At 39.8% G+C, this 12920-nt stretch overlaps 2 protein-coding genes across 7 annotated transcripts in view; one reads left to right on the top strand and one right to left on the bottom strand.

Moving 5' to 3' along the window:
* Window positions 1-8476: 8476 nt before the first annotated feature.
* Window positions 8477-10006, bottom strand: LOC114564638 (uncharacterized). The gene is made up of 3 exons (XM_028592101.1): window positions 9840-10006; window positions 9377-9659; window positions 8477-9234 (listed from the first exon to the last, which is right to left on the bottom strand). The coding sequence occupies exons 1-3, from the start codon at window positions 9923-9925 to the stop codon at window positions 8746-8748; spliced, it is 858 nt and encodes a 285-aa protein (XP_028447902.1). The 5' UTR covers window positions 9926-10006; the 3' UTR covers window positions 8477-8745.
* Window positions 10007-10982: 976 nt separating this feature from the next.
* The window catches only part of gulp1a (GULP PTB domain containing engulfment adaptor 1a), a 123062-nt gene continuing 121124 nt past the window's right edge, over window positions 10983-12920 (top strand). For 2 of the 6 annotated variants that reach the window (XM_028590564.1, XM_028590566.1), the window contains exon 1: window positions 10983-11480. The gene's annotated coding sequence lies outside the window, so the exon portion shown is untranslated. The remainder of the gene's footprint in view (window positions 11481-12920) is intronic. The other 4 variants (XM_028590560.1, XM_028590562.1, XM_028590568.1 and 1 more) reach the window with 3 other exon arrangements.

Here is a 12920-nt window from a genome sequence, read left to right on the forward strand (position 1 = left end):
CGACGTAAGAAATGCAACCGCTGCTGCAGTCTGCAGCAGAGACTGTCGACATTTGTGCTCCAGGTTAGTGACTCGTCAATATAAACACCAAGATATTTGTATGAGTGGGCCTGAGTGATGGTTTGGTTGTGGTGGTCACCAACTCCCCGAGGGTCAAACACCATCTCTTCAGTCTTGGAAACGTTTAGGACAAGGTGGTTATTGTCGCACCAATTCACAAACTTTTTGATTTCCATAAAATAATCAGATGGGTTACAGTTCTTTTTCAGCAGAGATAAAATTGCAGCGTCGTCAGAACATTTTTATGACATGATTATTTGGATAAAAACTTCTACACTCATCTGTGTATGAAGTGAAAAGGACAGGTGAGCTGACACTTATATGCAAACTGAAAGGGATCTAAAAGACAACTGTCCTCTCTTTTCAAGAACTGTATGATCATTTTCTCAAAACACTTCATCACCAGGGACGTAAGTGCTACAGGACGGTAGTCATTATTCTCTTTACAGCTTGCTTTTTTAGGTACGGGAATAATAGTACAGTCTTTTTTTTTTTTTAGCAGTATAATATAATAATAATATATAATAAGTATAATAAGCAGTATGATGGAGTTAGTCCATCAGTTGGATTGTCGTTGGGAGCAGCACCTTTCTTCAGAGTGTGCGTAAATGAGAAGAGTAAGTATATCTGCTGCATTACTCGTGATATTGTATTTCTTTGTTAAACCAGCTGTTATTTCTACTATTTGATGTGGATGAGAGTTAGGAGTTTAAGGGGTCGCTACGCTATGCAACCATTGTGCTAATTATTTCCATTATATCCAATGTATATTACTGCTTAAGGAGGAGTAAGTGTATACATAGGTTTCTTTTATTCATTTGTATTTTGTTTCTCTCTTTATAGAAACCACACTCACACACACACACACACACACACACACACACACACACACACACACACACACACACACACCATCTCCCTTCCACACACAAGGAAGAGGACGAAATAGATACAATAAGAACCATCTCTCGGCTCTTCATTTCATACTCTAGGCTGAGCGTACCCATTATCTTCACTACAACCAGTAAACATTTTATTGACACTTTCAGTATCAACATTTTTATGACATGCCAGACAAGTTAACATAAAAAACATTGTCTCATTTTGTGAGTAGAAAAAGAGTCCAGTCCAGTCTGCATTACCTTACCTTGAAAACCTATTTGCTTTTGCAAATTAGTTGTGTAAATGGCTAGGGTTGAAGCAGCACCGTTGCACCCTCTTTTCCCACATCCTTCACCTTAAACAGCTTCAACAGCTGTCTTTTTGGCTGAACTTGCTTGGTTTTTCAGTTGGATTCAGTTACACCATTAGAGAAAAGCAGAACTGAAAATAGCTGATAATGATGAAGACTCCATCACATGATAGCATTGCGTCACAGAGTTACAAAATACGTGCAATGACACTGATTGTTACACAAATTTAAGAGAAGCCTGCTAGCTGAATCTAGAGTTTTATGATGTTGTTTATCCTGATATAGTGTCCTGGCTCTATCAAATCTCCTCAGTGTTCTATTTCGCTGCTGCCACTGTGTTGTAACTCTCCATTCTTCAATGATTCATGAGAAGCCATTTCTTCGCCTAGTGAAGCTATTAGGATCTTGGCACCAGGCTCGGCCATCGAAATTATGGACCGAGCTTCCAGGCCTAAAAAAAGTGAAGTCATTGCGAAAGTGCCATAAACCTGCATTCTATGTAATTTCCAGGAGGGGGCAACTCCACTGGTTGCAAAAAGAAGTTGGCTTGTATGGACGTCTATGGGAAAATTGCCCTACTTATACATTTTTTATCAATGACTTCAGTAAACCTTCATAACGAGTTGATGGTCTCAATTGCTTCAAGTCTTCTTCAATAAAGCATGATGTTCACTTGTAAATTATGGTCCTATATACAGTAAAATAAAATAGAGGATAAAGCTGCTTAAGGTTGTTTTATGGCGTGGCTACATGCAGACCTGTGAATTAGGATAGAGGCATAGCAATGCTAACCATGGCACTGTGTACATTGACCCTCGTGTTGTCTTCACCGCGACCATGCAACTTTTTCTTCTCTGGGTCAACCTTTAAAATGAAAACTTTTTTTCAACGTTTTGTTGGCTTTCACAATGTTTTTGTCATGTTTTTCCGATTTTTTCTTCACTTTTGTTCAAATTTGACGGGAGGACAACAGGAAGGTTAAAATAACCATGAACTTGTTTTTGGGTGTAACTCATGTTTTCATCCTAAACTTTGACCCTCTAGCTGTGTGTTTTCACTTCATTAAAGTTAATTGGAACATTCTGGTTGCCTTAAAAATGTCTTGTTCAGCATTCGGTGGGTTCATGCACCTTGCCAACCAAGCTAGCTAGCTAGCGCAAACGTTAGCTGGTAACTTAGGAGAACATCTACTGATTTTCAACCAGCTCTGTAAACTGCTGTATATGCAGATAAATGGCCCTAGTACCTAGAGGTCCGCAATTACCCGCAAAAAAATGCACCGGGCGACTCGCTTCGGACGGTTGAAAATTGGTAACTTTCGGAATGTACGCTTTGGATCCTGGAAATACCCTGGTCCCAAACAGCTAGGTGTTAGCAAATTACACATTTACTCTAGTATTGTTAGGGGCCGCAAATTATGTCATGGCAGGTGTATTGCTAAGGACCCAAGGAAGTGCACTGTGAGTGTGAAGTTGTTGTGGATGAGCGATTCTCCAGAAAGCTGCAAGCAGGAATATGGCCCGCTCTGAGCATCTTTTGAATGGGCACAGCACTAGTTTTAATAATAAATCCAATCAGAGCATTTCCAATTTATGGTGAGGCCTAACCTGCAGCCTGCTCCAGACAGCAAAGGTACATTTGGATAACAGGAAGACAGCATAACGTAAATTCCAATCATGGCATTTATTATTTTGTTTTTGCAATGATATCCATTTAGACGTTTCTATTTAGATACATATTTACTAATTATCATGATGTGACTATTTAGGGATGCAAGGCCAGAGGGAATGAGTAATTGATGTGGGTAAGGCATGACAATACATGCAATCATGGTTACATTTTTGGCCAGTAACATCACACAAAGAGGGTTAAAATGGGTAAAGCAAAGAACCCTAATGGCTGCTTTATGTGACATCACATCAATAGACCCACTCTTATCTTCTCTTGAGGTTGGATATGCAGGGTATAACGCTCTACTTTTAAAACAACCCCTAGCTCACAATGCTGCTGCATGGATTTAAAATCCAATTATTGCAGCTGCAGATCACATGACTGCTGAATTTGAAATAGCCTGTGCATAAAATGTAGACTTGACATGGCGTACGTCTGCACATCGCCTTAGAAAGAAGATATACAGCACAATGGGTATTTTTAAACATATTTTAATATATTTTTTAAAGAGTTATTACACATTTCTATGTTGTGTGTGACTGCGTATATCTTATGTCTTTGGAAAGCCATCCTTCCGCTGTGTTATATCCGAAAAACTTAAACACTTTGAAGGACTTAAAAAATGACTTTGAAGCCATGAGAGTTTCTCTTGAAAAATCATATAAGAAACATAGTAAACAAAGTGTGATCATTCTTCAAAGAGACAGAAATAGAACTTGCATACTAGATAGAATTAAAGCTGTAAAATTGTCAAAGAAGTTTCCGTAGCTGATACTGTGGAAATGTGCAACAATGTTGGATATGTATATCTGTCTTTAGCTCTGCTTATAATGTGCAGCCTGATCTCACCCGGTATGGAAACGGATAGATTTATTGATGATGAGTATTTTCTAAAAAGAGACCCTTGGGAAATAGAGGTAGCTCAAAATAAAAGAAAAACAAAAAGCTGCTGCTGCATAAAGCAAGACCTTCAGTGCAACCACTTCCGTATCTCTTTCTATGAAAAGAATGAATCTGCAGGTCGGAAATGATGTGAATCTGTAATATTTGCCCGAAAATAACTGTGGTGCTGACGATACATTAAAACATGTGAAAAACAAAACAATCAACTAACAGGATTCAGCATGCATTTAGAAACAGCAGGCTTTGATATAATTCAGACGAGACAGCATTTTAATGCCCTTATGAAAAGCATATTATTCTGTTGCGTGCACTGTGAAACAGGGAAGCTGACTGAAAGAACAGTAAATTAGGAGGAAGTGGATGAGGCTGTTTGGAGCTTTGTCCTGCAAATCAGCAGCAGCGATTATAATTTTTTTCTACATCAGTATATCTACAGCCGTATATACACCACGGCCACAAGTGCAACCAACCTTTGGCACTTAAATAAAATAATATATAAACTGGATCTTTATTTTACATTCCTAATACAGTATACCATATTTGTCTGCCCCTGGGATTTGTTCTAAGAGGCAAAAAGGAGGTTTGATGATTTATCTCATAATGACACAGAAACCATGGTAATAAAGAGTCTCTAATATTAAAACAAAACAAACAATGATTTTGCTGTTCGGTAGCTGTTTTGTGATACCCTCTAATCTTCAAAGGAATTTGAAGAAATCTTTATCTTCATCAAAGGCACTTAAGAATGACTAGAGCTTGTTATCCAATATAGTCTCCCTGTAAAGTCCTTACAGTAATACTAATTTGCAACACCAAATGCATTCTGGGAAAAAAGTAATGAATTCTCCTGAATTTGTTTTCACTTATCTACCATTGCGTGACATAACATAAAGATGGAATGTATCCATTAACATATCGGCCACGTTGCAACATGCTCTTGCTGAATGAATAATGTATTTTGCTGTTAATTTTCTCCGCAATATTTTTTGCAGTGTTCAGTCGTATCTGCTCATATCATTTTCATGTTCCTGTTCAGGAGCTCTAAACTCATGGTTATGCAGGTCTTGGTTAAATATTGAAAAAGACAGCAGTGATTTAAAGACATGGCGTATGAACTTTGTTAAGATTTGATTGACCAAAACCAATTTTCTCTAAACCTAATTTTGAAGGACAAGGCTGTAAATATTCTACATTCTAATATTCTATTTTGTCATCGTCAAAAGTCCATTGAAAAGACAACAACTTACAAGGTTTTAGCCAGTCTCTCAGCAATTCTTTTGACTGTCCTGTTACCCTGTTAAAGGCAACAAATGTGCCCCGGGCACTTTGGTTCCTTCTGAAGATGTACATTTTACAAAACAGATCACAATTATATTGTTTCTTTTTTAAATAAGCCTCTAGAATTTATTCAAACAGCTGGGCACTGAAATTATTAGCAAACTTTACCCAAACAGAGATAATTAGTACATTTGTTGGGGACTATTTTCAACAGGGGATTAATACACATTTGTTGTTCTAATGAGCATTCAAGGCAACGGGATATGTGGGATTAACTAAAAAAATAATAATAAAAAAAAAAAAAAAAACTACAGTGCCCAGGCTCAAGTTAATGAAGGAACATGTCACCGAGTGCAACAGTGTGCCTGATTAATGTGTTTTTTAATAGTTCTTGGACAAAAATGGAGCTCTGAGGCACAAAACAATATACGTTAAAAGGCTTTCTCAATTGTTTCTTTTATTGGTTTTGGTCTTATCATTGGGGTACTTTTGTTGTCTTAACCCAATTTCACTGGGAAATGTTGCCACTGACCGTAATCCAGGCAGCAATTAAGTTCCCAGAAAAACACACTTGACAAAACAAATTAGTATATAAATGCAATGTAGGACAATGGTTTGTTATCACTGGGGATTAAATCCAGACTGTGCAGGTGAGGATAAGGCCTTTATATGGTATATAGGTGAAAGTATACAAGATGGGAATGCTAATTAAAGAAGGAAGGTTATCTATAAAACATAATTCAAGTATTCCTATTATTTATCATCATGGACAGTTTCATCCATCACATTGAACAGTGTCGGCCCATGCAGGCACATACTGTATCTGCAATATCATCAAAAGTGACTCTGAGGTTGGTCAGAGAGGGAGAGACTGTAAATACTGTGACAGCACATGGGGTCATTTCTGCTGTGATATTCAGATGTCTTCCCCCTGAAACTTTAACCACAGCTTTAACCATAACAGATTTCATATTTACATATTTATGTAAACAACATATTTATCTCTGTTGATTTGGGCACTCTCATTCAGGTTGTGTTGGGAGAGAAACTTGATACTGAAAAGAGCAAATAAAAAAATGGGAACATATGCGCCACTTAATGCACTCTTTTATCAGCATGCAATGGTTTAATTCAATGCAAAATCGAATTTGAAATGTATTACACCAATGCTAGATGCAAGGGCTCGCCCTCCAATGCACATGCCTTGGTCATTACTTGACTATTTGACCAAAATATTAGAAATGCAGCATGCTTTAACACAATAATTAATTTCAATGCAACAATAAGGCACATGACCCATTTACAGTGGTTTTGACATCCCCTATGATTATAATCTTTATTTATTTTTAATTTTTTTGTGTTGGATTTGAACCCGGGGCGCTGCCAAGGACTTCGCCTCCATTGGGCACACAATCTACTGGGTATGGGTGTAAGAAAAAAATCGATACACTTGAGTATCGTGATATTTTATTTTGCAATACTGTATTGATTTTCAAAAAGGCAATATCGATTTTTTTTGCATGTGACATAGTTCTGTTTGTTCAGTTTACTTACATTTTTTTTTCCGCTGTATACATTTCTTTTCAAATGGGACACGAACCCCGGTCTCTTGGGTGAAAGTCGAGAGCCACGTTCAGCCCCGACAAAATGTAGCAACACGCCTTTTTTTAGTTTACACACAGGTCTTTGCTGATTGGGTATCACCTGTGACACAGCCAATCAACGAGAGACACACCCACCAAACGACAGAAAACATATCTCAAAGCCTGTTGCACACCGTTCTGAGGAAACACGTTCAACCAGGAAACCATAGCAAAACGGTGCATACCATTTTGAGATTGAATGTGCCCCCTGTGTTTGTCATAGACAGTTGAAGTGGACAAAGTGACAACGTTTCTACAGAGACCAGTGAAGGATTTTAGAAGCACTTTTCCGGTGATGGCTGAGCATTACTGCGCATCCTCCAACTGAGCTTGCCGACATAGATGTGACGTGAGCAACGTGTCTGAAAGTTGGAAGTCTTCTGGTAGCTGTGCCAAGAGAAATCTCAATCATTCCCAATCTTGCGGAGACGGACAGCGTAGGTATATGTAAGGAGATAACATAGGCACAGGCTAATTATTGCGAACTAAAATGCTAGTTAACATTAGTAATTAAACTTAAACAGCAGCAGCTTCTCTTGTACTATACGGTAATTCCTCTACTATGCGACAGTAACGGTACAGATCCACTTTTGCGACACGACTGTCGCATGGTGTCGCGACGCCTCCCCTCATTTGTACGTCCCTCAATTACAGTTATGGGCGGGTCCAGCGGGGAATGTTGTCGAATTTTGAAATTTGGAGGGAGAAGTGATCAGAGCAGACCTCCGTGCTCTACTTCTACTGGATTTTCACGTCGCGTTCAACACATTCATTTGCATAAAGCTGGGCATCGGCCTGCTTTTTGACTCGCTACATTTTCTCAAATGTAGCGCCGCCTTTCCGGAATGCTTTTGTGCACGTTGAAGTCGCTTGACGTCACCCATAGGAATAGAGTGGAGCGCGACGTGAAAGAAACGTCGCACAGACAAGTGGATCTGTACCGTAAGTTGCGTGGTTATGACACAATCATTAGCCTATTTTTACAAAAAAGTCTGCTACGGAGCCATCACGTGAGCTACAAGGTAATGGAGCCTTTCATACATTGTTGTGTTTCTTTAGAAATAAAAAATGGACAAATAAAGTCTTTAAACGCTTCAGATGTAAAGTTATTCGCTGTCAGAGATGACGTCAAAATGAATGGCAGTCAATGGAATGCTAACGGCGGGTGATGGCTTGATAGCAACAAAATGGCTCCTTAGGAGCTACGCTTTGTGGATGCTCGCTTACCCCCTTGGTGTTTGTTTGCCGCTCTTATACTCATCCCATCCCATCATAATTACTAAGGCCACTAGAGGGTGCACCGCTTACAGTTTTTCTCGATTGTTTACACACATTTTCTGAAAGCATGCCTCATATTCTCAGAACTCTACACACAATTCCAAAGAACACACACACAATGGGCAAAACTCCTCAATGCTCCTGCAAAATTAAACTTTACATTCAAAATAATGTTATTTCTTCTCAAAAGGGTATTTTGTTTTCAAATGACACACACAAACCATCATATGAACAGACATTTATAAGAACCAGATGAACACAGATGTTCTTAATGTAAAACACTGAAAACACTTCTCCATTCATCATAATGACTTAGGCCTTTTTTTGGTTCAGTGTTACACTTACTACAGACAGTACATAAGTGTGTTGTAAAAGAATTTGAGAATATTGTTCTTATACTCAGAAAACACAAATACACGGTAACAAATATATTTTATTTTTCCCACAAAAACAATGTACGTGTACATCCCATTCCAAACAAACACAACGTTTCACATACAGTGGTCTTCATACAATACAACAGAAGAATTTACTGTATACAGTTACAAAAAATAATACTGTAATAAAAAAAATAAATAAAAAAAAACTATGCTGCATCCTCTCTTTTGTTTCGGTCTGGCCACAGCACCTCATCCACGTCACAAGCAATGTTTTCCCTGGCCAAGCAGCGGGGGAAATGTCGCCTAGCATGGCGATTCCAGCCATGAAAAGCATCAGCTGCTACATACGCGTTTGTGGATTTCTGTCATACACTTTCCATCTCCAGGCAGAACAAAATTCCTCAATAGGATTGAGGAATGGAGAATATGGAGGGAGATATAGGACTAAAAAGCGTGGGTGGGCAGTGAACCAGTTATGAATCAGAGCAGTCCTGTGGAAACTTACGTTGTCCCAAATGACAACGCACCTGAGCTGCTCTGGGCCATCTACCTGAGCTGGTGGAATGAGCGTGTTGTGTAGGGTGTCCAGGAATGTGATCAGATGGGCAGTGTTGTAGGGGCCAAGGGTAGCATGGTGATGGATGACGCCTTGGTGGGTAATCGCTGCACACATTGGGATGTTCCCTCCGCGCTGGCCAGGGACTTCAACAATGGCACGCTGGCCGATGATATTCCTTCCCCTCCTTCGTCTTTTTGTGAGATTGAATCCAACCTCATCAGTGAAGATGAACTGGTGCTCCACTGCAGCCACCTCTAGCTCAAGGACTCTATGAAACACACATAACAATATCAGAAATAGACATGAGTGGTCACTATTGTGGAGCACAATCATTATGATTACAATACTGAAATATGTATAATTTATACAGTGTTGAGAGTATGCATCAATTGTGGGATTGTATAGGACTCACTTGCACATAGTTATGTCGCAATTCTTTGACTCTTTCTGAATTGCGTTCAAATGGCACCCTGTAGACCTGCTTCATCCTCAGATTATTTCTGCGCAAGACACGGTCCAGTGTTGATAAGCTTACCCTATCAATATTGTGAAACATCTCATTGTTTTCTAGTATTTTTCTTTGTATTTGCCGTAATGTTATGGCGTTATTTTCTAGGACCATGTTGATTATTTCAGTTTCCTGTTCAGGAGACAGAAGACGTTCCCGACCACCTTGTGTTGGTAATCTTTCAGTTCTGTCAAACAAATAGTAAAATACTGTAAATACAAAGTAGGAATACATTTCCCAAATACTTGAAACATACTTCATTTTTACAGTCCTACAGAACAGTCCACAGGCAATACTGTACTACTGTACTCACTGAGTACTGTATTGATATGTAGTATTGCAATTTTCTAGTGAGAGTATTTCTTACCTATTCTCATTTTGGAAAGTCCGGATGATGGATGCTACAGTGTACCTGCTCAAATTTGGCTGTACTCTTTGCCCAGCTTCCCTCATTGTTAGACCATGGTTGACCACATGATCAACCAAAGTGGCTCGGATCTCATCAGAGATTACGGTCCTTGGCCTTCCCCTTCCTCGTTCTCGTCCTCCCCGTCCTCCCGTCCTCCCGTCCTCCTCCTCTTACTCTCACTCCTCTGGCTCTGCCTCTGTTTCCAATGTTGGCATCCATTGCTCCAAAACAGAAGAGCTCACCTGTTGCCCTTTTATGCTAAAGCTCTGATTGCTAATTGTAAAACTGTGTGATGGGTGTTTGCCCATGTGATGAGTCAGTGTTCATATTTGAATGTCAGTGTGTTTCTTGTGAAAACAAGAGATTTTCTGCATGAAAATTGTGCCAAATGCAGAGAAATTGTGTGTGAAATTGTGTGTAGTGTTTTGAAAAAAGTGTGTTTTAGAACTGCAATTTGAGTGTAAAGCAGGGATTGTGCTTGTAGTTTAGCAGAATTGGTTAAGGGGGTTGGTGCAAGAGTTACATGTTGTGCTCATTGTGTCTCAAGTACCAGTAATTGTGTGTAAACAATTGAGAAAAACTGTAATAATAAAACCTACACATGAGCCATAATTGCTGATTGTAGCCTACAAACCAGTTATGAAGTTGGTTTTAAGGGGAGGATATAGTCTTGTTGATATAATTATTAGATTGTTTATTTAATTAATTACCTCTTTTAATTTGTTTATTAATAGCCTACAATTTGGATATTCAATAATCGTTTTCATTTTGCATGGTTTGGGATAAGAAATATAACTTTTGTTAGCCAGCTAGCATTACACTAGGCTAGCTACCACTGGCTCAGTCCACTCAGTTACTGTAGGCCTATTCCCTATTACGGCAAAGATAGCCTACATGATAAGCATTTATAAAATGAATAGCTACTTAGGCCAACAGCTAAAACTGTGTATTTAACCAAATTCAGCTCAGTTGATAGCGCCTATTTAGATTTGACATTATTTTTTAAAATGACTTTAATTTGTTTGTGCCGCTGTCTTTGCTTTTGGTGAATATACTGTAGAGGTGCCAAATCTTTGGGTGGCCAAATGCAGAAACCCCAAGCACGCACGCGCCCTCCTTACAGGCAAAAGAGGCTGCCTCCTAACTTTCTTTAGCAAGGCAAAAGTGTAGCACTTCACCGAAAGCTACAAATGTGGATGCAAATGTATAACGTTCGCTTCATTCACCTTTTTCAAAGCTGAGGATTTTGCTGTTGTTGTTGATGAATGTGGCCATTGTCGTGAAAGGCCGGGGTAGCCTTTAATGTGGTGCCTGTATGTGCCTCCCCGATTCTTTCCGGTCGCGTCTCTCCCGGTCTCTCCCCTCCTTTTCCATGTATTATTCAAGTTGCGACCAAAGAGCTCCCCCCGGTTGAGACTGAGTGCTTGTTGACGTCAGCAAACTTCTCCAGCAGCTGTAGAGGAGCTGAGGAGGAGGAGGAGGAGGAGGAGGAGAGGGAACGAGACTGCTGGATGTGGACCTCTGACTGTGGAGCGCCGAGGACCGTGAGCTTTTCTTTTTTTCTTCTACGGGACTGTTTGGACTTCTTCTCGTTCCAGCGTAAGTAAAGGCGGTCTCATTTCTTTCCTGTCCTTGAGAACTGTAACATTCTGTTTGGAGTTTTTGTAGCCTACATTGGGTGCACACGTTCGCCTCTGCCGATATTGTATGCCGTCAAAACTCGTAGTTGACAATTGCTGTGGACTACTTAGCACTTGTTTCCTTGCTCTATTTCGTCGTGGAATACGCTACACATGTGTTTCCGAATTAAATACGCTCCCGACCTAACGGGAAACTTTGTTTCGCAAGTCCGTGCAAGGTGGACTCTGGCTGAGATAACGTCGAGTTTTGCCTCTCTTTCTTGGTCGACCAGCTTTCTGCCGTTTAGGGTACATAGTTGTCACTTTGGAGTGAAAACGCGGGGAATATCTGCGTGTCATTCTCTCGTTTTGACCCTATTTGATAGCTCGCTTTTCGGCGCTGTCATTTAGTGACATTTGGTAGCGGTGACGCTAGATATTTTGTGTGTCATTGTTGTAAATGAAGGAGGTAACTTAAGCTACATTAGGAAATTGTCTCCTCCACTGTGAGTATACAGAAGAGAAAGCACGAGTCGGGTTCAATTGCTGTACCTCAAACACCTATTCTTAAACCCAAATATAGCCTAGATCTAAAATATATTCTGAGTCACTATTTCAGAGTTTTGCTCATATTTGCTGAGTGTATAACCCCCAAGAGGGTATGCATTTGTGTGGTGTGCAATGTAGGCTAAGGCTTGGGATGTTGAGAGCTTTTTCCTATTATTATGTTCGGACGGCAGAGACCTATTCAGACAATCAACCTTCAAAATGAGCAAGGATCTATAAAAACGGCATTGACCTTTCATTTTCACTTGTCAGATATTGTGTCTGTAGTTGTCTCCAACACAGTAGGGATTCAACATGACAATAGCTTTGTAAATTGCGTGCCATTGAGTGCTGTGACATATTAATATCTTAAGTAATGGATATAGGCCTGCCTATTATACTTTGATGATGGATATGCATCTGACTGCATAGCACTTCTGGTTTCTGTTCCACTATTCTCATTTCATGGCAGAGGAGTCTCCGTTTTTCTGTGGCTGTGAAAAAAGAGGTTATTTGGGAGACTTGTTGAAGTCAGCAATAAGCATTGCCTTTTAACGGGGTGCTGGTGTAACACTCATTGAATAAGCTCTGGGTGTTTTGCAGCCACTAGTAGCAGTAATTGAATAGCTGCTCTCCATGAGGCTCACACTGAATATAGGCTATAGGAAATCAGCGTGAATTAGCCTTGAGGCTTCTACAAATTGCAATTCAGGACAATGTTTTCTTTTTTTTCTGTTCCTATAAAGTCTAACAGGAGTGGAGCAAGGTGGTCATGGAGATCTGATTTCAAGCAGAGTAAAATAAAGGTCATGCAAATTAAATGACCGAGTCTTACTCAGCTTCAACAGCCTTGGCTGGCCGCCACCTTGTGTTT

Source organism: Perca flavescens, chromosome 11, assembly GCF_004354835.1.
Source record: "Perca flavescens isolate YP-PL-M2 chromosome 11, PFLA_1.0, whole genome shotgun sequence".
Classification (NCBI taxonomy): Eukaryota; Metazoa; Chordata; class Actinopteri; order Perciformes; family Percidae; genus Perca; species Perca flavescens.